Source organism: Leiobunum rupestre, chromosome 4, assembly GCF_980474605.1.
Source record: "Leiobunum rupestre chromosome 4, qqLeiRupe1.1.hap1, whole genome shotgun sequence".
NCBI lineage: Eukaryota > Metazoa > Arthropoda > Arachnida > Opiliones > Sclerosomatidae > Leiobunum > Leiobunum rupestre.
In genome coordinates, this window is record NC_143387.1 from 29,877,215 (window position 1) to 29,905,151 (window position 27,937).

At 38.8% G+C, this 27,937-nt stretch overlaps 1 protein-coding gene across 2 annotated transcripts in view; it reads right to left on the bottom strand.

The window, feature by feature from the left end:
• LOC149947426 (carbonic anhydrase-related protein 10-like) overlaps positions 1–27,937 on the bottom strand; it is a 111,440-nt gene that overhangs the window by 81,113 nt on the left and 2,390 nt on the right. For both annotated transcript variants that reach the window (XM_090171530.1, XM_090171529.1), the window contains exon 2: positions 2,988–3,035. In XM_090171530.1, the coding sequence (XP_090027656.1) occupies positions 2,988–3,035 (48 nt within the window). The remainder of the gene's footprint in view (positions 1–2,987; positions 3,036–27,937) is intronic.

Here is a 27,937-nt window from a genome sequence, read left to right on the forward strand (position 1 = left end):
TTTTATCCTTAAGGTTAATATATAGGAATACGAAATATACAACGATAACACGATTTAAAATGTTAATTTGACGGGCAGTGGAGGTGGGTTAAATGGCTCGGTGCACCTTACCGGAATATTTGACTAGATTATTATTACGTTCGTACGAGATACGGATAAGATGTTCCCTGGAAACGAACTTCTCCCGACACACCGGCGCGTCTGACCTATTTTTCATCTACTTCAAATTATCGCCATAGAGACTTCTATATATTGATCGTATTCAAAGAATATATAATTTGAACCCAATAATATCTAATTGCGGTAATGGTCGGGTGTCTGGACTTGGACCACTCTCCGAGACATACCGTCAAAATAATCCGCCTTTCTCGGAACGTACATTAAAATTAGATGACAACTGAACTGTCACCGGATGTAGGCAGCTCTTAATTAATATAACGACACTTAATGTGACCAATTAATATGAAAAGTGTTTTTAGACGCGTAACTCATTTTACAAATTAGTGTAATATTGGTTAACTTCGTTTCGCGATATACCAGAAGAAACTTTGCAATATTTATTATAAGTCCAAATTAACCGCGTTACAGAGATTATGCCCGTGCAATAAAACTTGCAGACTGTGACTAATGTTTCGATATTTTGAATCTGAAATTTATTTCAAATAAACTTAATCTGGGGTGCGTAACGTCGGCCAGAATTCCCGCAGAGAACTTAACTATAAAAGTGTAACTAAAAGGTCAGAAACGTCAAGATACTCTACGAAAATGATGTGATCTAATGTTCAAATTTGTATTCAACTGTGATCAATATCCATGTAGAATACAATTCTGTTTGGATCAAATAATTTTGATTAAAATATAATTGGACTAATTATAACTCATTTTGGGTATTATTTTCAAATAAAATTAGCGTATACGTTTATTCTATCAAAAACCATACGACAGGGAAATTGATCTAAAAATGACAAATTATGATATTATATGCGGTTTATATTTGTACGTTTCAAAGTTCTTCATTGCGCTAGACTTTTTCGAAATTAAACCTTCTGCCTTTTCCTATTCCGGCGCTTAAAGGTGGTATAATAATATTAGTAAAGGTCCAAGTTCCGTAGTAGAAAATCGCCTACACTTCCCAGCAAGATGGAAAGTTGGAATTTTCTACTACTAGGGTTATAGCCCCTTTAAGCGATGGAGTACGAACAGGCAGAACGTGTCGAAATTTTGATTAAATTTTAAAAAGGTCTCGACAAATGAGGAACTTTTAATCGTACTTATATGAAACGCGTACTGAGCCACCACGCGCAATAAAATACGAAAAATAAACACGCGGTTAAACTCCTTTCCTCAATCCCCCTCCACCCACGCGCCTAACTTTAATAAGAGTAGTAAAACCGCAAATCGCCTTATCACAAAGAACACGACACGACCGAGTGACCGCCAATGACCAATAGCTGTTTAGCGTTGCGGGACAATTAAAAGCGCAGTATACACACGGACACAACACCCCCGCGCGGTATAAAAATGAGACAATGTTAATTAGGTTATCAAGTGGGCCGGAAAAATTCGGTAAAAATGCCCCCTGGGGTTTCGAGGCGTCTTCTGATCGCTTCAATTAACTCGCTTTTACGCCCCCCCCTCCTCCTTCAGCTTCTTCTTAGTTTCCATATCGATGTCAAAATAAGTTTTCAGCGACCGGCATTATAACCAAATATCGTCCTCGTAAAACTACAACTAACGCTTCAGCTTCACCGTCAACCAGCATTGTCCCAGACTGCGAAAGTCTTGTTTATTTAGACTTTATTATATACAGAGGGGGGGTGTGCGTAGGGGTAGGGCGCTGACGGTCGATGTGGGGGGGGGGGCGATAGTGAGGCACCAGTTAATATTTGCGCGCTTCCACCTTGCGGGCCCCACTTTTAATGAATATTTATTTTTCTTCCCAACTACTAAATTTGTCTGTTTGTTCTTGGCCCAAACTGCCCGACCGCTGTAAACGAAGCTAATTTTACGGTAAGTTTCGGGGGAGTGCCGGAAATGTAATTAAATATTGGGTTACGCGCTACTCTAGTAAAATGATTAATAATTCGGAATTTTTCGGATTTCGCGGCGAGGAAGGGACTAATTTACTTTTAAGTTGCCAAAATATTTTTGCAGCGCGCTTCGAGGCTCTGGAAAAGTTCTCTTCGCTTTCTTTTCTAAGCGACGTATGAAAATAAGAAGTTGAAATAACCGCGACATTGTACTTTAGGTCGTAGTCGCGTTAATACAATATTACCAAAAGATATATACATTTTATATAACTAAAATAGCTTCGTTCTTAGTAGCACGAAACGAACCACTTTTTAAGGGAAAGCAAAACACGCGAATTCGGTACAGTCGTAATGGTGGTTAATTTTTCTCTTCGAAGACCACAAAGAAAATATTAGTCCAGACGAGAAGAGTGGAAAATACGAGGCGTCTCCTAATGGTCGTTAAACTATGGCCGGGTCCTCGATTTCTGTACAGTTAACGACACGCTAAACTACTTTCTTTTTAGAAGGTCGTGGAGAGAACTACTTAGCAATCTGGTTGACTTATTACATTTTAATTGAACTTCTTCCGGTAGCGGTAACGAAAAACAAGGTGAGTCGTTGGCCTCCGTCCCGAGTCCATTTGAGGAAAAGGTTAATGGTGGAATGTCAAACCCTTTTCTGGTCCGAATCAACTAGAAGTTATTTTTTGACTCCGCCGAAGAAACGAGGTTGACTGTGCCCTTTATGGCCTATACGCCATTGCGTATCACTCAATAATTAGCCTAATTTGGGTGGGAGGGGCAAGTAAAAAGCGTATACTGGGCGCCCATAATTAGTTAATATAAAAATTACGCCCTGGCGAAGACGAGGGCGCGCTTAATTATAGAGCAGTCTCGAGCGGCCCTTTTGACGTATGTTTAACATTGCTAAACGTGATTAGAAGTATCGCAAATGAAATTTTGGGTGCAGACTTACCGGAGATTCCGTCGTACGTCCACCATTCCTCCCAGCTCGCCCAGACACCTGCCAACAAATAATACACAATCGTCAAACAATATATACGGAATAAGCAACATATTTATTTGTAATCGATAAGCAAACACAAGTATGTATGGACAATAATATGTAGGCTGCACCCTGTTTTTTTATTCCCGGAATAAGAAGATGTCACGGACATTTGAGTACACACCATCCCCCGGGTGTATTAATTACGTTTTTAATATTAAATTTAAATTTGAACCAATTTGTGCATTAACTTAATAAACGTACTCTAATAAAGCAAGAGGAATTTTGGCGGAAATGAAGGTTTTCTCAACCACCCTGTATATTAATAACATTATATCAATCACCCTGTCGTTTAACATAACTAACTCACTAAGCATTGACAACCAAAGAGTAGTTTTAACTCCAAAAAACCAATGACCCTGCTTTGTTGATTACTCTGTCCATTAATAAGGAGCATGTCTCAATCACCCTGTACATTAAATGAATAAGCGCACTATTAAAACCTAAGTGTACATTTCACCAAAATATCAACCATCCTGTACAATAACTAAATCACTATGTACTTGAAAATAATCAGGGCACTTTCTCAACAACCTAGGGCAGTAACAAAGATCCTAATCACTTGGTCATTCATCCAGTGAAAAATCAGTTTATCATTGGTTACGTAAAAACACCCTGTATAAGAAAATTAGAGCTAATAAAAATAAACTCAGAGAGTGCCAAATAAAACATAGCCAAAGCCTGTATAGCAATACTCAAAATATAAGAACATAGTATAGCCTACATCTATTCTAAAAATAGTCAAGATAGCATAACGTAGCATCTGTATAACAAACGCGCGGAGCCCTAAAAAGTACGCCAAAAAATCCAATCAAGAAGACAATGGATACAGTTCGTAGAAGGTTTCCAAGGTCAAAGTCAAATATATCAATAGTGCGTAGGCGGGTTGTGGGGTCCCACGAATTGGCCAAAAACCTCACTTAAAATTAAAATTTCTTAATACAACCGAAAACGTAGCTCAGAAATGATCAATACTAACTAAAAATATAATTTTCAACCAAGTCGGTCTTAACTTTAAAAAAACTATCTAGTTAAATCGCTATTAAACTAAAAAAGGCAAATGCCTAAATTGTGAGCCCCCTAACACCGAAATGACTATTGGGATATAGAAGGTCTGTAATTACCTATATTTTGACGTATCATCAACCATGTTAACCCTAACGGCTAAGGAGTTATACCCCGAACGACGGCGGCAACGGCGGCTACGTACCAGGTGAAAATAGTACCACCACGCCACTTCACCTTTCGTCACGTAAACTCCCCCCCCCCCCATTGTCTATCTCCGTGTAGGCGAAGAATATCTTCCGGGAATCATTATTAAAACTGATTATAGTTAATGCAACATATTCTCAGATAACCTGACTGCATTCTTGGTATGACAGAATTAACGATTTGCGTAAATCCTGAACGTACCATTAAGATAAGTCTGTATCAGACAGCGCTATGACGTTCAAAAGCTTCGGTTCGTTTATATGGCAATATTGTCGTTATTAAAGTCCAGTGTTTGTTACTAGTTGAGCGATTAAAGATAATTTCGAGCCACATTAAACCGATACCGTGATATGACGATTTCACCGATAATAAAGCGGCATCGTTATTCCAACCGATAATTTCACATAAAATAAAAATCACAAATTTAATTTCAAACATTTTATATTTCAATTATATTTAATAGAGCGTTCTATAAAATCGGTGTGGTGTGCTTTCCCCCTTTTGAGTTTGGAGGAGGTGAAGGTTTGGCCGGTTTTTCGTGTGAGTTGCTAGCCTAGGCTTCACTAATTTCTGGCTTTCCGCGCCGTTTTTCTTATTTTAAATAATTTTTGTAATCAATGTATGATGGAAAATAAGCAAAATACTAGTCCCAATTCCACGGGTTCAAAAAGAAACATAGATCATGAAAATATTCTTAACCCCAAACATACTTCAAAACCAGGGTCCCGCTTACAACTCCTAAAAGGTACGTCTCTAAAATATTCATATAAAGACAGGACATAAGCCGAATTAACTTAAACCAAAGAATAACAAATGTTGTTAGTCCTGCTGAACTAGCTCTATAGTCTGTGTGAAAAATTTGGCCGGTTTAGGGCGATTTTATAGAACGCTCTATTGCATTTCAGTTAATACGTTTTAGCTGTAGCCCACTTTCTTTATAAATTAGACGAGCTATAAAATTTTCAGACTTGGCAAAATCCATTTATAAAGTTTGACGGTAAAAACTTCTAATTTTTACCAAAAACGGATTGTTTCTTTTCGTATCTCCGAACTTACGGTGACTGAGCCTGGCATAAGATTAGAAGGTTTCGCATCTTGGTATTTAAAACTTCCGAGTGGCTTAGTAACATTAATTATCGTTGATAAGAAAGCATTCTCTTTCATCGCGTAACGTCTTTGAAGGTCCCCTTTGATTCTCGATTCCCGTTCACGCCGCGAGACATCAAATTGAAAAGGTAGCTACCACCAACACCGCGTTGTGCAAGAGAGGGCTCGACAAGAAAAAATGTCGCCACGATAATTAATTTTCAATAATGGCGCTCGTCGAGCCAAGAGAGCCACGGTCCCCGCTTTCGAGGGAAAATCAGCCCTTGTCAAAATCTATGTCGTCTTCTTCCTCCGTTGAAAAACAAAAGGCCTATGGGTCTTACCTGGGTTAGTTGAGGAAACGGAAGCGGAATAAGGAGTCTGGATAGAGGTGGCGCGGGTGGGCTGGTCACCGCGACACTATTATAGAGAGCCGCTCATTGTGTGCCGGGTAACAAGAGCCCGATCGTGTTCGTGGGTTGACTGTGTCGACCCATATCGAAGGATGACAAAGGCACGCGGCGCCCACTGGCGGTGATTAATGGAACCATTTTCTCCACTTTATGCGCGCCGTTAACAAGAACTCCGGTTCCTCCCGCGGGAACGATTGCCCAAAATACGCCAAGAGAGAGAGAGAGAGAGAGAGGTAAAAAGAAAAGTAAAGAAAGAACGTGCTGGTGAGGAGGTAAACTCTCTTTTACGTATACTCAGAAGGACCCCCCGCGCGGGTTTTTTACCCGGAAATTTTTGATTACCACCTTCATTATTTATGTAAACCGATTATGAGAGTAGGAGGGGGAGGAATTGAAGGCTCAGAGGCGTCTTGATGAACGCGGTGACGTCCTAATTTAAATCCTTTTAAGATGTTCTTTTCTTCTTACCATCGTCGCTATTGAAAAGGCGACGCAAAAAAATTTACGTTAATGCGCCTTTAAAGGGAATTAGCTAAATTTCAGGTTGTATTATTGTAATTTAAGTTAACGTAGAAGATCGTCATTGCTAACGCGTATACGAAAAATCATTTATCATTAAGAAAATGATAGAGTATTTAAAGGGCCACACCCGCGATTAGAAAATATGGTATGAAAATCCAGTCACTCCCCACAACTTCCGTACCTCATGGTAGAAAGTTAAAAGTGAAATATTTCAGAATCTTCCGAAATTGGGCAATAGTTTTGAAAAAAGTGTTAAAATATGAACGCAGAAATCAGTGGCGTAAATAGCGCCCCCGCAGACCCCGTGGCGCGGGGGGGGCGAGAACTAGGGGAGTTTCTAGTTACGCCACTGGCAGAACGTCTCTCTCACGGTCTCTAGATGAAATAAATCTTGGTACAACAAATAGCATAACCAGGGCCGTGCTTAGAGGTCTCGCGGCCCCGGGCGAAGTGCATGGGCGAAACTGAGAGTAGCGGCCCTCCGGTATATACATCCACATGGGAAATTTTAGCGGCCCTGGGTGATCGCCCGGCTCGCCGCCCCTTAAGCACGGCCCTGAGCATAACCCAACAAACTAACAAAAACGGGAGTGGCTTATCTATCGGGGCCTACTGGATTTAATGAGTGAAGGGAAACCGATAGAAATTGGAGATTAATCTAATTAAAATCTCAGTCACCCCCCCCCTGGTTTCGATTCGTCTCGGCACCCTGGCGGGAAGTAAAGGAGGAATATTAATTTTACATCGGCGAGATTAAATAAACAGACAATCCGTGTATTTATAATTTCGACGTGGTAGTGCGGTTGGAGGACTTCTGCCGTTCTAAATGGAAATTAAATTCTAATAAAGCCCAAAAGTGGTCGACCGTCGATTTCTTGGAAAACGATTACCAAATGCGAAATGGAATACGGGAGAACATTTATTTCGACGGGTGAACCAAAATATCACTTGAACGAGGTAAAATTACGAAGCGGCTCTTAATGTGTGTTGACTATTTTAAAAGACATTTCATAAATAAAATTAATTTCAAACCATCCATTCATATCATCTACACGGATGCATGTTCTATTCAAACATTACAATTGGATCGTCATAAGAGGAATTTTCAATTTTGTTAAATAATTAACAATATTACAATATGAGATTATTTAGCAAAATTCTAACAATAAAAACACAAAGTTAGTGTTGATCCCAATTTTAAACTCCCATTAAAATCGCCAGCTGAGTTAAATAGTTAGATTTACAGTAATGCTTGATATATTTTCGGAAAATGAAGTCCGGAGAACACGCTTTGAATATTTATGCCACTATATTGAATCATATTTCTAGAGAATAAAAATCGTGTGACCCGATCCCAAAAACGTTTCACGCGCAGAATGAAAAAAGCAATAATGTCGTTTCACACATTGCGTAGCGCGTGGAATAGAAGTATGCCAAGAATGGCTCTATATTATCCGGGTATCGATTTCGCGGGCGTCACTAAAGAACGACCTCCGAGGCGGCCCACTACACCGTACGGAGGAAGCGGAGAGTGTAAAAGCTTTTATTACAATGTTAAGGATATTCTCTATCACGGCGAAAAAGATAGCTCGCGTATGTACCCAACAAATACATTACCCCGTAAATGAAACCCCACTAAAAACTAATTTACTCCGGAAAGCAATTTTTTATTCCGTTAAGTCAGAAAGAGCCGAGAAAAATTGGAGTTACACTCTGAGAGATAGAGAGAGAGAGAGGGCGCTCTCCGCGGGGAGATGGTTTTCTCCCTCTCTGGCTCTTTCGGACTTCCAAGACAGGAATAAATTAGGGATTATCTGCCTTTCTCATCTCTTGTTGGGAAATCATCCCTTTTAGGCCGGCACTCCATCCTCGGGTTCCCGCCGTTATCTGGCGTCCGTTCGGGAAATAGCTTCTTAAAGTCAACATCCCCTCCGCAGTCGGCTTCTTCTCTCTCTCTGGCCGCTTCGCTCTTTCGCCGCCAGGGTGCGCGTCTCTTCCTCATTTCGTGACACCTCCGACTCGCAAATCACTCAACTCCTATTTATGGCTGCCTTTTTCTCCGCCTGTCGCGTTCCGTCGCCAAATGGAGGACGATTAGCTAACACCGCCGTCGAAGAGAAAGAGCCGCTTCCGGGGCCCGGGGCCCGACTGCCAGGTGGGGCGACCGCCAAAAGGGGGAGGGGCGCGCCATCTAGTGGGAGTGGATGATGGCGGGTGTAAGAATAAACGGAGATGAGTTGTTCTCGCGCTCTCTTTATTTTGGGGGGACAACTCTTTATAAAATGGAAAGCTAGGCCCGCCATTTTTCTCCGCCGTGTAACGGGGGAAAGCTTATTGAACGTTATAGAATCCCGGCAATTATTTACCCGTGATCTAGTGCCGCGACCAGAAATAAAACGACGTCGTACGTTTTCTTAAAAACAAAATAGGGGGCGCTCGCGTGCGGGCTTACGTTTTGTCAATTGCCAGAAAGATCGAGTCTTTCCAAAGTCTCCCGCGCCATCGATTTACATTTGATCGCGATGGAAGTTTCTTTTTCGTTGTCCTGGAAATTATACCCGTATGATTGGAATAAGCGCTTCAATAAATGCCGCTCTCTTTTTATTTACGCGCCCGAGTCACTGAATAAAATAGTCACGTGTTTATGTTAGTTTTATCATATGTAACATAATTACTCGTAAGTATGCCACTCTATCTTTATTCCATTCAAAAATCTTCACTAACGGTTTGTTTCACCACGAACCCGTAAAAAGGTGGACTACGTTAGATTTTAACCTTTTTATTCATCCAAGTAATTTTGGGAGTTACCCTATTAGCTACTAAGATATGTATTTAAGCTAATGGAAAACCTCTAACTTGAGAAGGAATTTGTGTGTCGGAATTTTAGTCAGCCCAATGTAGCTTTATTGAAATTTATAAACTCGCTCGGTTTGTGCGGATTTAAGTTAAATAATGAGTAGTTTAGAAAAAGAAAAGGTTGGGGAAAATGACAAATACGGTTCGTTCAGTGATCGCTTTCCGAAAATGGAACAAGTCGTCTAAATGGGATATTCCACCAGCGTTATTAAAACCCATACCAAGCCTTCATTAATTTGCATATTAATTGTATTAACAGTACTTGACAGTATCTTGTAGTTCATTTTAACTCCTAAGCCGTGGTTGTTCAAACCGGTTTGTTTACTAAAATAATGGCCGTCAGTTTATCAGACGTATAGAGCTAACTGTGCGACGGCATAATCGGGATTTGAGATTAGATGACGTCAAATATGACATCAAATATGACGTCAAATATTACGTGGGGTACGGATGACGCAATATCTGTCAAACATACCGTTAGTGAAGAAATAGAGCAGTTGGCATACTTATGAGTAATTATGTTACATATGGTTTTATTTGTTAAGTTAAAGTTGATAGCGCACGCATTTTTTCTTTCAGGAGGCGCGTGCGAAATTGAACGAGCCCTTCTTAATTAAAATTAAGCAGTGCGCACTTTAAAATATAAGGCTTTCACAAGTACGTCCTATTTCTAGGCAAATAGGTTTTATATAAGTGTCTATTATAATCGTTGCCGTATATTCCACGTAAAACAAAATGTAATTAATATAATTTTAGGGTGATCCAATGATACGGAGTCAATTTACATTTTGAAAGGTTGTATCAAGAATGATTCGGAAAAACCATGCCCCATCCCCCTTCCTAGGCGTAATTGTTCCCGGTAAAGGGGGCAAAACATTGATACGATCGCGGGCTTTGTCTTCGTGTAGGTGGATAATATATAATATAATATAATATATTATATATATATATAATCAATTATTGGCTACAAACAACTAAAACTTTGCTTTCTTCCTACTCTTATTTTTAACTGGAAGAAAAATAATTTATTTATCTGACAAAACCGTCATTAAATTTGAAAGGCAAGATCTCGATTGGACAACTTACACGTATTTAAGAAACTGAGGAGATTCGAATTAACGACAGATTTCTTTACAATAAATTTATAAAACCCGAAACGTAAGAAAATGGTTCTCTCAAAATAAACGGAAAAAAATGCGCTCGAGAACACAGAAAATAGATTTTCAAGAGCGCAGCGGAACCAACGCGAAGTCTCTCCTCCCAATAATAAAACGATATTTTAAAGTTGTAACATTTTCAAGCCAACGTTATCCGTTTGAATAAAAAATATACGAGCGCCGATTAAACGCATCTTCCCCGCTTCAATTTTACGAGCTATTTTCAATTTTAGGAAAAACGCGTAACCTTTTGGGTAATACGATTTCCTTACACAGCTCATAATTTTTCATTTTGCCATTTTTCATCGCAAACAATTTTCCGCCGTCGCTACATCCACTCCAATGTCTCCCGGCTCCCGGGGAATTTTCCATAGTGACCCGGGAGGTATTCCCGAAAAAAATAGGAAAAAGGAATCAATGGAAAATTGTTTCTTTTCCTCTCTCTCTAGTCCCATTTTTTGCGAGTTTTTGGGAAATTTATTTGAGCAATGCGGAGCAGGTAGACATCGGCGTTCCGTCACGCCACCCCGCATCCGAAATCGACAACGATACAAGTTTAAAAAAAACACTAGGGAGCCGGGAAAAAAAGCCGGATATTTTAGGTTACTTACGGTCTCGCCATTTTTGTTGCAAAATATACCGCGGCTTCGCGACTCCAGATTAAATATAGAAATGCATTCCTCGATCGTGGAAATGGTAGGAAAAAAGCATTGTAAACGGAAAAGCCCGAGCTGGAGACCCCCCCACGCGCTCGATTCCATTTTCCGGATAAAACCCGCTCTACATTGATTAAAAAGGTCGTTATGAAAAAACATCGAAATACAATTTCGTTAATGAAAGCTTACTACTACTTAATACCAGTGGCGTAGTTAGAGGGGGCTTTCCGTGTCAATCCCTTCTCTTGGTCGTAGCTTTGACTGTAGTTAATTTTCGCCACTGCTCTAAAACCTTTCATAGTGTTAACTTAAAGGGGAACGGCCAAGCTTTTCCAAATATGGCCTTATTTCCGTATCAAAATATCAACAAGACGTTCAATATACTAACACGTACCTTTCTTTGTCTTGAAAAAATAGCTTTTGGCCCAAAAAGGTGAAACGAAAAATAACGCCAGGTGTTTGGGTTTGAATTTTCACCGCCATCTTAGGGGCTGCCGCCAGCGGCCCTAACCCCGTATGAGCGATTTGCGAACTATCCTAACTTTTAAAATCGCGCGTGGAAAACAAATTTTTTGCGTCTTCAGCAGCGCGCGCTTTTACGTTGTTTTTCTGTCTCGCCGTCGCTTTTCGATTGCCCGAAATTTTTTTATTTTATTAAAAATTAACCACTCAATATTTTTTGATGCGGTTTTCACCATAAATTTTATTTTTAATGGGCTATAGGGCTAGCTAACTGGTTAAAGCTTGACTGTTCCCCTTTAATACTTGGCTATTTTTTTACTAACTATTGTCGAAATTGGCTTGATAATATATTTATCTGCTAAATAATATATTGGCTTCGTAATATATTTTGCTACTAAATAATAAATTGTCTTGATAATACATTTAGCTGCTAAATGATAAATTGACTTCGTAATAGATCTAGGTGCTAAACGATAAATTGGCTCGATAATAGTTCTAGCTGCTAAATTGGCACCATAAATCTAGCTAATAACGGTAAATTAGTATGATGATTGGAGCGAAGTTTCCACAGTAGTGACTTCAATTATGTTCCGCGTAACGCTGATTCTCAAGGACTATCTCGCTTACGAACTGTGACGTAAAACATATAAGGTCAAAGTTCAATATCTTAAAGCTATACGATAAAGTACATCTACGTGCATTAGCAACAGCTTCTCGGGTTTTTGAATCAGATCAAAGTGTAGTATCTGCTTTTATTAAAAGATACAGTTGGTATGCTACGATTTAACTATATCATAAGTAACATAATAACAATAATTATGTCAATTAGGAAAAATTATCACCGAACTGATTTTCAGAGCTATTGCGCCCCCTATTGTCTAAATATGTCTAAGGCGAAATATACGATAACACGCTACTCAGTTCGATTGCAAGTTCGAGTCGGAGCTTGTCGAGAATTTCATGTCAGTGTCGAAAAAAAGGTTCCGTCCGGAAATTAGCATTAAAACAATAGGAAATGTCATACTTATTGTTATTATAATACTTATGATTATACCCATTGTTTGGTTTTGGATAGCAATTACCGTTATCCAGATATTTTTCCTACTTCAACCACTTTTTTCAGTTAACAATCATTAATGAAGAAACCATTACAGTTATAGATTTTGTTAGAAAATTGGAATATTATCATAAATTATTTTATCTTGTTATTTGTGCGGTAAACGGTAAAAATATTAAACAAATAAAATACAAAAAGAAACTATAATAGAAAAACGGATTATCAGTAAATGGGCATAATATAAAACGATTATCAGTAAATTATAATCATATAAAAAGAGATTACCAATAAATTGGTATCATAGAAACGCGGATTACCAATAAATTGGTATCATAAAATATAGATGACCAGTAAAATGGAATTATAAAAATTAGATGATCAGTACATCAGTAAAATAAATTGGTAACTGGCATGAAACGAGAAAATCGATAAATATGCATCACGGATCAAAAGAATAGATCGATAAATTAGTATAGTCATAAGTAACATAATAGACATAAATATGCCACAGAAGGAATTCGGTTAATAATAGTTTGCCGTCGAGTAATTGAGAAATAGGAAGTTTCCAAACAGGAAATTCGTCACTTCCTACTCTTTCCGTTGGCAAAATAGTTGGCTAGTTTGATGGCGAGATATACGAACGTACACGCGTTTAGGTTTGAAATTCGAAAAAAACTAACTTCTGAAATGGAGTCAGTGTTTATATTAGTTATTTTTATCTTCCGATTCAATAATTCATCATTATTGTCAAAAAGTAAGCGTTATTTACACTTTTGAAAGCATTTCAATGTTTCATAGGCCTTGGCTGGTCCTTCGAAAAGGCTGCCGGTGGACTGTCCACGATTTTCCGGGCATCCACCAAATACTAGTAGCAGTTCACGGAGAGTTGTCAGTCCGTTGGTACGTAATGGTTTACGTTGTCATCGGCGAAACAGACTATCATTAAAAAATTGGGTGAATAGGAAGTGTCATACTTATGTTAACACGTTACTTATGATATTACTAATGAAGCGATAATTGAACAAATTATAGATAATGAAGGCGCTCTGTAGGGAAAGCGTGGGAGTACGGCTCCGATGTTATTTAAGCGTAAACAGACTGACAAACAGAGAAACAAACGTAAGTCATTCGCCCGGAAAGATCGAATCCGTTGAATAAAAACATGGGCATAAAAAGCTAAACTGATAATAAATAGCCCCAGAAATTTCCGCTGGTCGAAAATGTCCTCTTCGCATCTGAGAGAAAAAATCGCGGGATCGTCTGTTTCCAATTTAAGCAAGACCTTTTAAAATATCGAAGAGGGTGGGACATGATTTTTTGTCGCTTGGTTTTGCGCTTGTTGCAGCTTACTTCCAGGGGCTATTAGGACACACTTTGAAGCTCTCTGGCGCTCTTTTAACTCATCGTAGGAAAATGGGGAAAAACCGGCATACTTCTTAACTCACCCCCTACAACTCCTTCAAATTTATGCATAAAGTTTTGAAACACCCTGTTTAGATTATTATATATTTATACTTAGGGATAAATAGACTATGTTGATAGTCCATGACACGAACCAGCACTATACCCCTCCCTTTTAGAGAACATCAAATTGACCCAGTATCTCATTTGTTCCCCAATAGGGTTTTGACAGCATGACGTCACGCCGTACATTTGACTATGGCCGCCATGCTGGTATGCTTTTGGAAAAGCGTGGGTGACTTAATATATACGTCATGCTGACCAGTCCGTATTGTAACACACGCCAGTTCCCCTCCTACGGGCCCGGCAAGCGAGGGGGGAAGCCGGCATAAATTATCTTGGCCCTTGCAGTCAAAGGGCCCTTATTTCAACAAATGAGGTTCGCTCCTCTCAGGGTTTCTCTCCGAAAATGTATAGCTATCTCCAGTAGTAATGGCTCTCTTGGGGCCCGCTGTTAACGGCCCTGCCTCCTACTCTCTCATGTCGGGGGGAAACTAGACCATGGTGTCCGTGGATCATCTCAACAGAGTAATTATAAATAAATATAAATAAATACCATCTTGTATAACCTTAACACGTTGCGACCAAAAGAACAAAACTTAACGGAAATAATGAATTCTGGTTAACCGAGAATATGCAGCGCTAACTTTAAAGCCTCCATTTCCGAATCCATGATTCCCGATAAATATTCTCCACCTATACACTTTTTTCGCGCCTTTATTTGACCCCTCTTACTTGCCTCCCGCTCGTCGGCCATTGCCTCTGCCTTCTGCGGGGAGTCTAGCATCCACTCTTGGGGTATCCGTAATGGAGGATGGGGATGAAAGGGGGAAAACCAAACATGAACGCGCCCAGGAAAATACCGCGAAAAAGAGTGTATACGGACAGAGAGCCCCCCCCCCCCTTACCAGTGGCGGCGCTAGGGGGTAGGCCAGGTAGGCCCCTGCCTACCTTAAAATTCTGAGGGGCCCCAAATTGATCTAGAAAGGGTCTCAAAATTGTCCCAAGAGATAAAATTATTTATAAGTAACAATGAAACAATTGTCGATAATGTATTTAGACATTTTCGAGGTATCTCCTAGTAAATAAAACCAGTTCTGTGATATTTGGACTCGTTTTATTGTTGTTAGAACGTTTTTGTTCGTCATGAACTACTTTATTTTATTGAAGCATTTCGTTGAGAAAAGGGGGTCCCGGGCCGGGGCCCATTTATTTGGTTTGCCTACCCTCGCGAAAATTCCTGGCGCCGCCACTGCCCCTTACCTCGATAAAGGGGAAAAGGACTACACATGGAAAAGCGTAGGGGCGTGGTTTTTCTTAGAGGAATCACGAGGCTCACAGGGTGCTAGATTAAGATTTTAAATTTATTTTCATATTAACCGTTCATTTGAATGGTTAGGCTAATAAAAAAGAGACAACATGCCAAATCGAGAGTAAAATATAATACGGTAGAGGTAACTATAGTTATTTGAATGTCTTATTCAACGAAAATATGAAATATTCCAGCCGGCTAAAAACAAGAAATATCATTATAAAAGATACGTATAGACTAAAAGAGTAAACATTTTAAATTTTCGGAAATAATTTTATACTTAGCCTATCACTAAAAGCAATTGGACTTGCGCCAACAACGTCTACTTACGTTAAATGCAAATAAAAATGGACGGGGCAAAATAAATAGAAAAAACCTATTTTCATGCGTATCTTAAGAAGTTGATCCGAATTATATCCTAAGCCGACTTACCACTCAAAGACAACCAACACGGTCAGCGCCGTCTAAGCTATATTCGACACGAAGTAGGGGCGCGCTGCGGTCAACATCCAGGGTCATTTCTGGCTGACGTTGGGCGAAAATATTTCTGGGAAAAAGAGCGGCTAAAACGAAATATATTTCAAAGAAGTACTTCTCAAAGAAATAATAAGGAAATACGAAATATATTTCGTTCTACTTAAGCTAAAGAATGATTTAATTCATTCATCCACGTAAATAGAAAGAAAAGCCTTTTGATCTTTCAACCCAGGATTACCGAAATAATAGAATAAAATATTATAAAACTTATTTATTTGCCTCTACCAGCTGAAAAACTTCCATTACGGATTAATATACGATGTTCAATTCGCGGGGAAAAACAAAATTTTTTGGTCTCCTCTGCCAAGACTATAAACAAACTTCAAACATCAGAAGATAAAATGTTTACAAAAAAACATTAATTTTATCAAAAACACGGATGTATTTTAATTATCCGTAATACATATTTTAAATTAAGATATTTGCTTAAGAATTGCTATGTACTACCAGACGAAACAGTTTTAAAAATTGGCAAGTCAAATATTTACGCCAGAAGTACTAATAGGACTAATATTAACAAAATTGTATAGTTTAAAAAAGCGATTAGGCAAATACGGTACGTGTCGCGTAGCATTTTCTGGGTGCAGTGTATGGGTCTGCGCAAACAACAGTCTTCTTAAAAGAGCTAAAAAGACCGCTGGGTCTCCGCCTCTTCGCATAAAACATTCATTAGTGCTTGATGAAGTCCATTATAGATTGAGTTATTCGCGAAACATTGAGAAGAACCACCTTTATTTACCCATTCCACGAAGAATAAAAACACTTTAGACAAAAACCAATATCTCTCAAGTCAATAAGTCATTGAAGTTAAAATATGACTTGCCGATAAATTTACTTTGATCTCAAAGTCGTTTACTTTTATTCGCTTTCAAGTATATCGTGTTTATTTATGAGATAGAGATATTCTTTAGTACAAAAAACCTGTATAATTGTTAAACTACTTTAACTCCCGCATTTAACCATAAAAAAGTAAAATATTCTAGCAGCTCTTATCCGTACTTTTTTCAAGGAAGTATAAGTAACAACCAACCTTTCTTCGATTCTAACATTCTCACATAATTACGACTTGAGCTCGTTTCTGATAAAGGTAATATATTATCGTTTTAGGTAGAAGTGGGGTGGTTAGAATCTTCGCCTCGCAGCAAGAGGAGCCGAGTTCGATCCCAGCTTGTAGTACTGGGTGGAAACTCGGAACCGCTCCTACCACGTGGAATTTGCATGTTCTCTCCCCATTGGTTAAAATCGCTCGATGACTTGGGCTTAAGGTGGTGCCTTGGGTATTATTCTAGCTAATTATTATATTTTGACCTTAGAATAATGATAGACTAGAGCAGCGGTTCCCAAAAGGTGCTCCACGGAACCCTGGGGTTACAGCTAGGCTAATTCCCAAGGCACCACTTAGGCCTAAGTCATCAAGCGACTTTTAAAGGCATTAATTCAGGTGGCCGGGTTACAATGCGTAGGAGGGTGGTGACAAGCCCTGCATGCCACGCGTTCGTGCCAACAGCTCCCTACACTAACTATTACCGTTAACCTCAACAAGTTTTTATGGAAGGGGAAACCGAAGATCTCGGGGAAGGGTCACAGGGGTCCCGAGAATTCGCAGCGCGGCCATCTTTGTTTGTGTCAAGAGTCTTTTAAGATAAGTAAAAAAAATTAGTTATGGTTCCGCCAGTATGAGGTGGATAATTTAGGGTTCCATAGCAAAAATTGGGAACCGCTGGACTAGAGGGCTCTGCGCAATAACTATGAAAATCAATTCAGTGATAATTTTTCCTAATTGTAATACTTATAAGTGTTATGTTACTTATAGTATAAGTGTAAGTCCGGAACACAACTGCAATTCCTTTCTTCTAATTTAAAAAGAAATACTAAAATCTATGATTTGAAAAAAGGAAATAATAATCAAGTCATCGAAACCTCAAAAATATCGTCGATCAAATGAATACCGTTCAAACAAAAAGTATAAAAGTTCGTATTTGGAAAATTGTCAAAAGAGTAGGATGGGAGATAAAACCAGCATAAGATCAAAGTCTTTTCCTTATTCATCATCCATTTCGAACGAAGAAAAACAACATCCAAAGATCTCGGTAATTACTACCCACACGCGAGTTTCTCTTTCTCCTGGCCGAGACACAACAGCCAAAGGTTTCACCCACCCGATCAAAAAATACCATTTTTCAAAATCACCGAAGATCGGAACAAGCTCCCCATCTTAGATGAAAGTCAGCATCAAAATCATTGTGGAATCAGCGGAGCTAAAGGGCCCCTAAAAAAAGTGGAGGAAGGAAGCGGGGAGGGGGTGCAATAAAGGGCGATTCAACGACTGCGCCAGTTCAATAGAAATCAGGTATAAAAGGGGTTTTTCTATTTCAAGAACATCGATCCCGCTATATAAAGGGGGGTGATGCCCGCATTAGCTCAATAAAGTTCGCATCAAGCGAAAGCGCTTGTATCACGGCCGAAACACTAAAACTGATTCTCCGAGCGTAAGAGCCGAGACAGGGACCCCCGCGGATAAAATAGCCTATAGTAGGCAACGCCATTACCTAGTTGCTCTCCCCAAAGGAGGTCTAACACGCTCTTCCTGGTCCCCCCGGCCTTCTAACTAAAACTCTACGAAATAGCCACCATCTCGGATAGAAATATAGACGCGTACGCTTTCGATGGTTTTTCTCAGTTAAAACGCTCTTTGGGAGGCTCAGGAGTGAGCGGCGAGTCGGCTGGCGCCTTCAAATAAAGATCGAATGCAATTTTTATTAGGATTTATAGTTGGCGGACGAATAGCACTCAGACTTTGGAAAAGAGCCACTTATTGTTTTGAATAAACGAGGAGCGCTCGATAAATATCCAGTTTCTTGCCGCAACTTTATCGAGGGTGTAAGCTCGCCTTAAGATTCGCCTTCGATTGACTGGAGTAAATAACGGTGGTCGGATTCGCCGGAGGCCATCTCGATTATGACTTCATTGCTATAGTTTAAAAGCGTCGTTTGCTCGTATTCTAGTTAGTCATTCATTTGGCGTAGAGATTTTCGTCCTCTGACTCTGGTTTCAAGATTTTGGAAAAGAATTACGAGATTTTAGAATTCAATTTCAACTGCAGGATTTTCGGCGTTAGAATCGAGTTTATAGACCAGATTTTACTCGGGATTCTTACATTTTCTATATTTGATTTCAAAATGACTAATATCGTATTTCTGAGATTCAAGATGACGATATCAAACCTCAAAGTTGCCGCAATATTTTGAGATTCAAATTCCACGACATTTTCCAGTTTCGCTTAATCATTTTTGAAGATTTTCTCTATGAGTTTTTTTAAAACGAAATTAATCCATTCTTTTTTTAATTTTGCTTTATCAGAAGTTAATGATTTTACTTTATTTTAATTATGTTTTAAGTAAAATGATTATCTCAAGGTTTACAAACCTTATAATTTAGATAACGCCCGTAAAAATCTTTACAATTTCTTAAAATCCCTTCAAATTCTCTTATTTTTAGCCATATTTTTAAATTCCCTGACTTGTTTGTTTTCCTTGACCAGTGGCCACCCTGTCCCTCTAAGTTTTCACTTTATAGTAAAGTCCGCAAATTAATTAACTAAATTAAAATTAATTAGAACAAACAAACGCCCGATAAAATGTCTCACTCAGAATTCCTGAATTCCCAGATGAGAGTCAATTAAAGGCGCTCTATGCCTCACAAAAGACGAACTGAAAAATCTTCCCGCAAACATCGCGTCCCTAATGAGATTTAGAACTCTCCACGTTGTTGTTGGGGCCCCTCTTTCATCTTTGGCCGCCATTCATCATAAAACACAATCAAGGGTTAAAATTCAAATTAGTTCTATTAGCAACGGAGAAAAGGGCGAGAGAAAGCCTAAAAACGAGTTTCCGCGCGAGATCCGCTTTTGGCTAATTTGGCCCAATTTAAGACGTCTAAATCTTCGGGGAGAAATCAATTTGAAAGAGAGAGGCGAGACCTCGCAATTAAACGAGTACTCGCGTTCCGGAGAAGCACTGTCTCTCAACGCTTTGATAAATATTCCTATTTAAAGAAATTTACTCTTTCCCTATTCTCGAGAGTGGCATTTACTCAAATAGGCGAAACTATAAAGTAAATTTGGTCTTAACCAACTTGTTAAAATGGGAAAACAAAATCACGTGACTACCATTTCACAGCCAACTTCGATTCGGTAACACGTGTTCATAGTTGGACGTGCGACGGTAAAGAAAAAAAATTATTCCTTCCAGATACTGCAGACAGCTAATTAACTTACACCTTTCTATTACAAGATGTTTTAAATAATAATAATCATTATATAATATAGATGAATCGATCAAAATTTAAAACGCCATTAGCAAAAGAAAATGTATTATTATTCGTATTTTCTAGTTCAGATGGCGCTGCAGTTCTCCACAAAGTCACGTGACTACCATCTTTTCAGCCCCCCTGGACTTTATAGTTTCGCCTATTGACGACGAAGAGTCGTCCTTTCGACCATAAACGCGCTACTTCCTTCGGACATCACGCGTCAAAGCGATTGGTCAAAAGTTCAAGGTCATAATTAACCGTTTCGTTTCGGCTGGTTCGGAATAGCCCTATAGGGATATATACTTTTACGCATTTTACCACGCCAAAGTTTTGATAATGATCGTGAGTCACGCCAAATGAAGTCCGCTTGATAATGCTTCGATCCCACCTTAAAATATAGCCACTTTTGGTTGTCGGTTAATTAGTGGTTCGACAATTAATTTAGAGGTGGCGCTGCGAAATTAACTTAGAAAATAGAGGTTCCGCAACGAATCTAAAGATGGAACGAAAGTGTCTGCTAAGAAGACGAAAATACAACCGTTGGTGAACTTCTCGTATTTGACCGCGCCGGGGCTGTATGTAAATTTAAATGCCTAATTACTATGGAGATAATTGAATTTATATGGAATTGGTCGTATTGATCATTTATATCCTTAAAAATTTTATAAGCAAAGAATTTTCAAATATCACACGTTTCTTTCAACGAGACATGTGTTTTACTTCTTTCTTTATCTAGAACTGTTAAGAATATACAATTATGTCTTGGCTATGGCCGCCATGTTGGTTTGCTTTTTTTTTTCTAAATCGGAAAAAGCATGGGTGACGTGTAATCTACGTCATGCTGCCCTATTCTCTATTTATATTTTATATTTCAATTTAAAAGTCTATATAAATAGAAATTGAAAGGAAAAATAACGGCATTTTATTTAATTAGCGTAAATGCAATACTTAATTGCAATTAATATGGTCACATTCCGTAACATATTTCCGGTTATTAAGCACGTATATTAATCATATTTAGACATTAATCGAATATAGAAATTTAAGAATTAGAAAAGATTATAGAATAATTAATATTTCTAGAGCATAATTTAAAAAATATCAGGCCTGCGTCTTCATTGAAAGTTGGGTTGACAAAGGTCGACCTCGAGCTCTGCGTAACAGATAAATTAACTGACAAAATTTCGATTAATCGTAAATATTTTGGTTAACTGTTTATTTATGGATATTATCCATCGATAAACAACGATTTAACATGCGTAAAATTATTTATATTTTCGGATAATTGTAGGTTATGGATAAAATAAGTGGTTAATTTTTATCCAAACGCCGAGCTCTAGGTCGACCCGGTTCCAATTAGAGGTCGGTAACGGTTAATCATTATCCATGTTTAAATTGATTTTTTTCGGGGAAAAAATGTAAATAAAGAAATTTACCGGTTAATATTTCGGAAAATGATTAAAAAACATAAATTATTCGTAAATTTTGAGCTTTTTATCGAAAAAAACGTTGTTTTTCCGATTAATTTTACAAATTTATCAAAAAATTAATCGGATAATACAGAAATTTAAATTACTTGATCAAAATGTTTTACGAATAATTTTGAGAGTTTTATCTATTGAATAAAAGTTAACCATCCCCGACCTCTAACTCCAATGGTTCACGGATCTAACAAAATTGGGTCCACAAACCGACGAAAGCCACAACTAGTGGCGCAGATTTTGGTCGGGGAAAAATATAGTGTATTGCGAAAATGTCAAAAGCCATAGGAAACATTACTGGAGGTTGTATTCCCTTTGAGACTAAGAAGAATCCTTATTTACAGTTCGAAGCTTACTGAATTTTTAAATTCGTTTCTCGTTAATTCTCTCGTTAGTGAAACCAAATTTCGGCGTCTTTCCCTACATAACCTTTATTTTATCACGAAATCTGGACTTTACTTCATAAGTCACAACAATTTCCAACGCGTCTGGTGGCTCGAGAGTAAATAAGTTTTAATAAGTTTTAAAAGTCTCGTAAATATTTAGTACCAGAAGTGTATAATATATATATTACGATATAAGTATTCATTTCCTTATCCCACTCGAAACGCTGATTTTTCAAAATGGTTTTTAAAAAAAAAACATAGTGCCTAAGGTGGTGCCTTGGGTATTAGCTTAGCTGAATATAATTATTATTATTATTAAAAAAAATAAGCTTCTACCCAAGGAATCACACAAGCCTAAGTCATCTAGTGACTTGTAAAGCCTTGTTAATAGTGGCCAGGTAAGCTCTTCATGCCACGCGAGCCAACAGCTACCTACACTCACTATTACCGTTAACCTCAGCAAGAAGGGAATTTCCAAAGCTATAACATCAGGAAAATTATTAATTAGTAGATATTCCTACGCAGTATAATTTTACCTTTTTACATGGTAAAATTTCAGTCGTGATCGGAAAATTCGCGAATAGCCTTCGAAGCTACATATTTCACATTTATATGGCCTAGACAAATTCTTCTTTCGAATGAGGTATAATATAAGCTTCTGATAGTAGTGAGCCATTAAAAAAATATTAAGGTTTTCCATTTTCTAATCGAAAATGCAATGCTCTCCAGCGAATAAGCATTTACGGCATACCAACCAGCATCCCCCTTTTAAACGATAAAAAGAAATGAATTAACGAGCGTTACTCGAATCTTACATTGATACCGATACTCGGCGTATACAACGTATTTTCTAGGATATAAAACTCGGAAACGGGGCGCCTCTATGGCCGATCTGACAGGAACACTCATTTTAAACAGATAATTCAAAGCGAAAATACGAAAACAATGGGAAATCAATGGGAATCTGATTTTCCCCCATAACAAAGGGTGAAATACCTGGGGGCTCTCGCCACCGCCGCCGGAGAGAGAGAGATACCGAGTCCAAACTAAAATGGAATTATTGAAGATGCTCGCTTCTCTCTCGGAGCGAGATGATGAAGCGAAGGAGAAGAGGATATGACCGGAGGGTACAAAGCGGACGGAGAAATAAGTCTTGCCAATCCGATTTCGGAGGAATCCATTATGACTAGTCAATGGGCGCTAGCACTAATCAAGAGAACTTTCTCTTCTTCCTTTCTCGGGTCAAAAGGAGGGCTCCGTCAAAAGGGCCCAACCGGACGCCGTCGTGCCCATTAGCCGAGAAAGGTTTCGTCCATTTTAAAATTTACCTAATTCCTCCCTTCTTTCACTTTTTGCCCTTCCGCGAAAAATGATGGCTACTTAAGAGGCTTAGCGAGGGATTAGTCGCCGGAGTTTGTTTCATTTAGCTCCGTGGAAATAATCCAGCTTTTAAAATGTTTTGGTGACTGTTTGGCGGCAACTATAGTAACGCTACCATCGTAACGGAGAAAGATCAAACTACGCGAGTATACTAGTATTACCTTAAGTAGATTTTCTCGTAAAAGTGCGTCAAACCAAAATCCATAACTGATAAGTTAATAGAAAATTTGGCCTAATGAAAATCCTCGACATATTCGTTAGCGAATCAAAAATGATAACGTTGAAACTTTCTTTGAATCCATCAGCAAATTAGGCAGTTTGAATAATGTAAAGGTATTTTTAAATACCGAAAGTACAGCAAACTTCAATAGTTTTGACACGCGCTTTTATTTTATAGCAATTGGCAAAGATGGTACTTTTGCGCGAGACTAATTTTAAGAACGCGCTGCGGTAATGTTATTGAAACTGGCAAATGCAAACGAAAAAAGTGATCCACAGAACGGCACTAGGTTTTTACGCAAAGGTATAAACAATAAAACAGTATTCGCAACCAAAAGTTTCGATAGGTGGCGCGACCGTTGCCTCAGAAATAGTGAATCTGGGGGAAAGTAAATGGCGGCTCCATTCGAGTACGCGTTAAATTTTAAGATCTAAAAAGGCGCTCTGGACGTGTTCCCGTAAATATTTACTATTAAATCTATTGATTTACTGGTTTTTAACGCTGTAAGTTTATTTTTTCAACAATGTGGTTCAAATTTGGTTCGGTTACACCTTTTTCCTAAAAATCTAAAAAAGCCTGGGTAGTAAAATTGAAAATTTGGTTATGTTCCTCTCATTTCTCAACAATTGATTACGGAACCATTACGCATGAAAATACAGCTATTTATCTATATTCTACTAAAATTTGTCATTTGTTTCGTAATAATCAATTAAAGGGCGTGTCAATTATTCTCCACTAAGCAAAGTTACACAAGTTTGTAAGTTACTTTTTTCAGCACATAATTTAAAGGCATGACACGCCTATTGATTCAAATCTGTCACGTCTTCTTCATTTAAACGTCCATTTGTTAATAACGTAATCCCCAAAACTCACGAAACTCTAAAAAGAACCTTAAGAAGTAATGAATTAAAATCGGGAATTGTTAAGCCTTTGCAATTTTTCTTTCGACACGCAAAAACCGGCTTTCGGAAAATCAGCTGATAACCGCTTTTCTCTACCTGGCTTCGGTTCGTACATGGATTAACTAAGTAGCTGCGCTAAAGGATAAGCCACAAGCGTAGTAAGCCTCTTGTTATGGCAACTGGCAGAAGTCACGGTTTTTTCTTGGCTACAGCATAGACAAATAAAATATTATCCAGGACAGCAATCCCGTGCCTTACTTCGTACTAATATGGTCGTCTCCGCAATGTAACCCTCCACTTACGTCATTAATGAAGGGGATGAACCGGAGTTGAGTACAACATCCGGCTGGTTTTTCCGGTCGGTATTCGTCGGTTTAAAAATTATCTAAAAAAGTCTGTGACGTAAGTTGTACCCAAAGTGACGTAATTCTACGCTTTCACCATTTTTTTGGCGCCAGTAGTCGAGGGTTACGTTGAGAAGACGCGTTTTGAAAACGATAGCTGTCCTGGAGAATCTTTTATTTGTCTATGGCTGCAGTAACGTTTTTTGAGAGAGCAACGGAAGTAGGGTTCGTAGCGCCATCTAATATTTTCACTTTCTTTTAAAAGTACGACCAATTTGTGGTTTCCCACGTATGGAAGTTAAGCGTAAATTTTATATTATAAATTGCTTACCTGATTCAAGTCCAAGTAATTCGTAGGTGTGCTTCAAAAAGTTAGAAGACATGATGAATGCTTTAAATTGACCACGGATCGCGCAGTCGCGCACGAGGGAGAGTTTGAAGTTTGATCTCCCCAATTTACGTCATTCCGCTTTTTACGTTATTTCTCGCTAGATGGCTCATCCTTTAGCAGTTAGCAGGAATCCATACCTCTACTTGGAATGCTTATCCTGCTGTATCGCATATGGTATGATCACTCTGATGGCTTTGGCCCCGCCTTAAGCTTGTTTTCCACTAGCGCTCGTCATAATGTTATTTTCTTTACGCGCGTAAAAACGTTTGAACGTTTCAAAGCTGAGAAACGTATCGTTGCGCGCGCCAGTGGAAAACAAGGTTTAGAGATAAAAAATCCCCTCTACACGCGCTCCCCTCTCACGTTGTTGTTTGTTAAGTTAACATGGTGACGTCAAAAAAACCGTCAGCCACATTGAGGCGAAAATCTGCCGCGATAAGCATTCTAAGTAGAAGTATGGATTCCTGCAGTTACTTAATCCATGGTTCGTATGCCCCCTCAAACTTAGTTCGTATATATTCCGTTTGGTGGCGCTACTGAAACTTGTGGTTGCGAAAACATATAGTGAAGTATTACGAACGTTGCGCTTGAATATTAAAACCCAGAATTTAATATAAAAATATAAGCACCTAGTAACATTCGTTGAAAATAATTTAGAGTATATTGTTGAAAACATTTTTTCACAAGTGCCGATTTGAACGTGTTCGTATCAAGACGACGCGTTTCAAAGCGATATTTTCCAGTCTGCAAAACCAAATCCGTCGCTGGTAAAATAGGACAGACTTTATAGACCAAAACGTCAAGGGACTATCCAAAAATTGAAGCCTCTGAAATTAAATTATTTCTACCTTTCTACCTTCAAAGACCATTAACGAAATATGGTCCACATTCGATTCAGCAGAGCCAACCCCCTTATATACTATAGGAGCGAAGTCGGCCGTCATTTCAAATGCTATTTCCGGGTCGACATTTCTCCATCCTCCCCATTCTCTTCCCCCCTGGATCCATATTTTAAATACCGATAGGCGGCACTCGCAGCGGCTTAAGCTGAAGACTTGCCCACAATTTTAAAAGCGTATTCCGTCGTCTACTTCAAAGTCAGCCCGTGAGATGGCAGTCGGGAGGAGGGGTCAGACATAAGGAAGCGTGTATACTTTAACGCGGGTAATTGAGGAGCGCTGCCATTCTACGCCGAATTTAATACGGGAGTGAGCCGATGATATAGGCTTCGGGGGCGCCAGTGCCAGGAGGTGAAAGGGCCACGCGAGGGGAGAGAGGAGCCGTCCTTCTGGATAGATCTTAAAGAGCCTAATGCACTTTCCCCGACGGCTCGAGCTTTTGATAATAAATGGTTTTAGGAGGGGATATATCTACTTTTTTTTTGCCCCTTCTGTGTCCGCCACCGAGGACTGAAGCAAATTTATATCAGGAAATATATTAAACCCGGGATACATTTTAATGTATTTTTAATGGCGAATCCCAGCTAAGGCTTCTTTCGCTTCCTCTATTTCATTTTCATTCATGCCAAACATTTTTTTTTCCGTATCGATATCTAATTTCCGCCTATATTTTAAATTCATCTTTGTTCCGTCAAGAATTTTTGCGTCGCTCGACGAAAAAAAAATGTCGCTTAGTTTTGAGACCAATTATAGCGAAGAATTTTCAGTCGTTGTACCGCCTTAAGCCCCATTTTCATGCTCACTGGTAGCGGGTAAAAATCGACCAAATCCGCTTCCGCTACACATTTTTTCACTTTCCGTGTCGATCTGTTTTAAACAGATATTTTAGCTTTATTTTCACGCTTGCGAGTGGCGGATGCGAATTTTGACAATATATATCCGCTACCAGCGAGCATGAAAATGGGCCTTTAGAGAATATCGTTGTCGAAATAAAATCAACCGAATTTACCAAAATTTCGTCTCATTCATTGAAATTTATTAAAAAAATTTTCATATCAGACTTTCCTAAAAATTATATTACCACTAAACTAAATATAACCACAGACTCTTACGTATAATTCAAATTATTTGAATCTAATTTCGCGACCAAATCATTAAGAAAACAACAGTAACCTTAAAAAAGTCTATAAAATTTGCATATTCGCGCTGTCTTATAGAGAATAGTAATAAGTCTGATTTATATAAAAATCTGGGCATTTACACCCGACGAAAAAAAGGGACCCCTAATTTGCATATAAAATAGTGACGAGTAAAATACGAAAATAATACGGGGGACAGTCGCGAGACGCGAGAAAACGGCAATAGCGTGTTCTCTGTGCTGTATTATCATATTCCCATTAGAATTTTTTTTAATTCTAGCTATGAAAAAATGGGTTGTATGGAAAAAAAATACCGAAAAAAGGGGGAGGGATGAAATTTCCATTTAATTTTTTTCCCAGTCATTTCTTCTCGGGGGTCTTAACGGATAAAGAATTGATTCCCCCCCTTTCTTTCTAAAAGGGCATAGCCTTAGAGGAGGGGGATGGGGCCTGCAAGAGCCCCATGTCTCAAAAAATAACAGCCCCCTCCCCCTTAAGAAAGCTAGAAGAAAAGGACGTACTTGTTTTTTTGCAGGACTAAGGATTTCTGGTACGCTTATGAGAGAGACAGAAGGGGGGGGGGGTCGGCATTAGCATTAGCCAGAATGGTTTTCGCCACTGCGAGATACGGGCGCCTATATTTTCGTTACTTATTTGGGACGACTTTGGCGCGCCC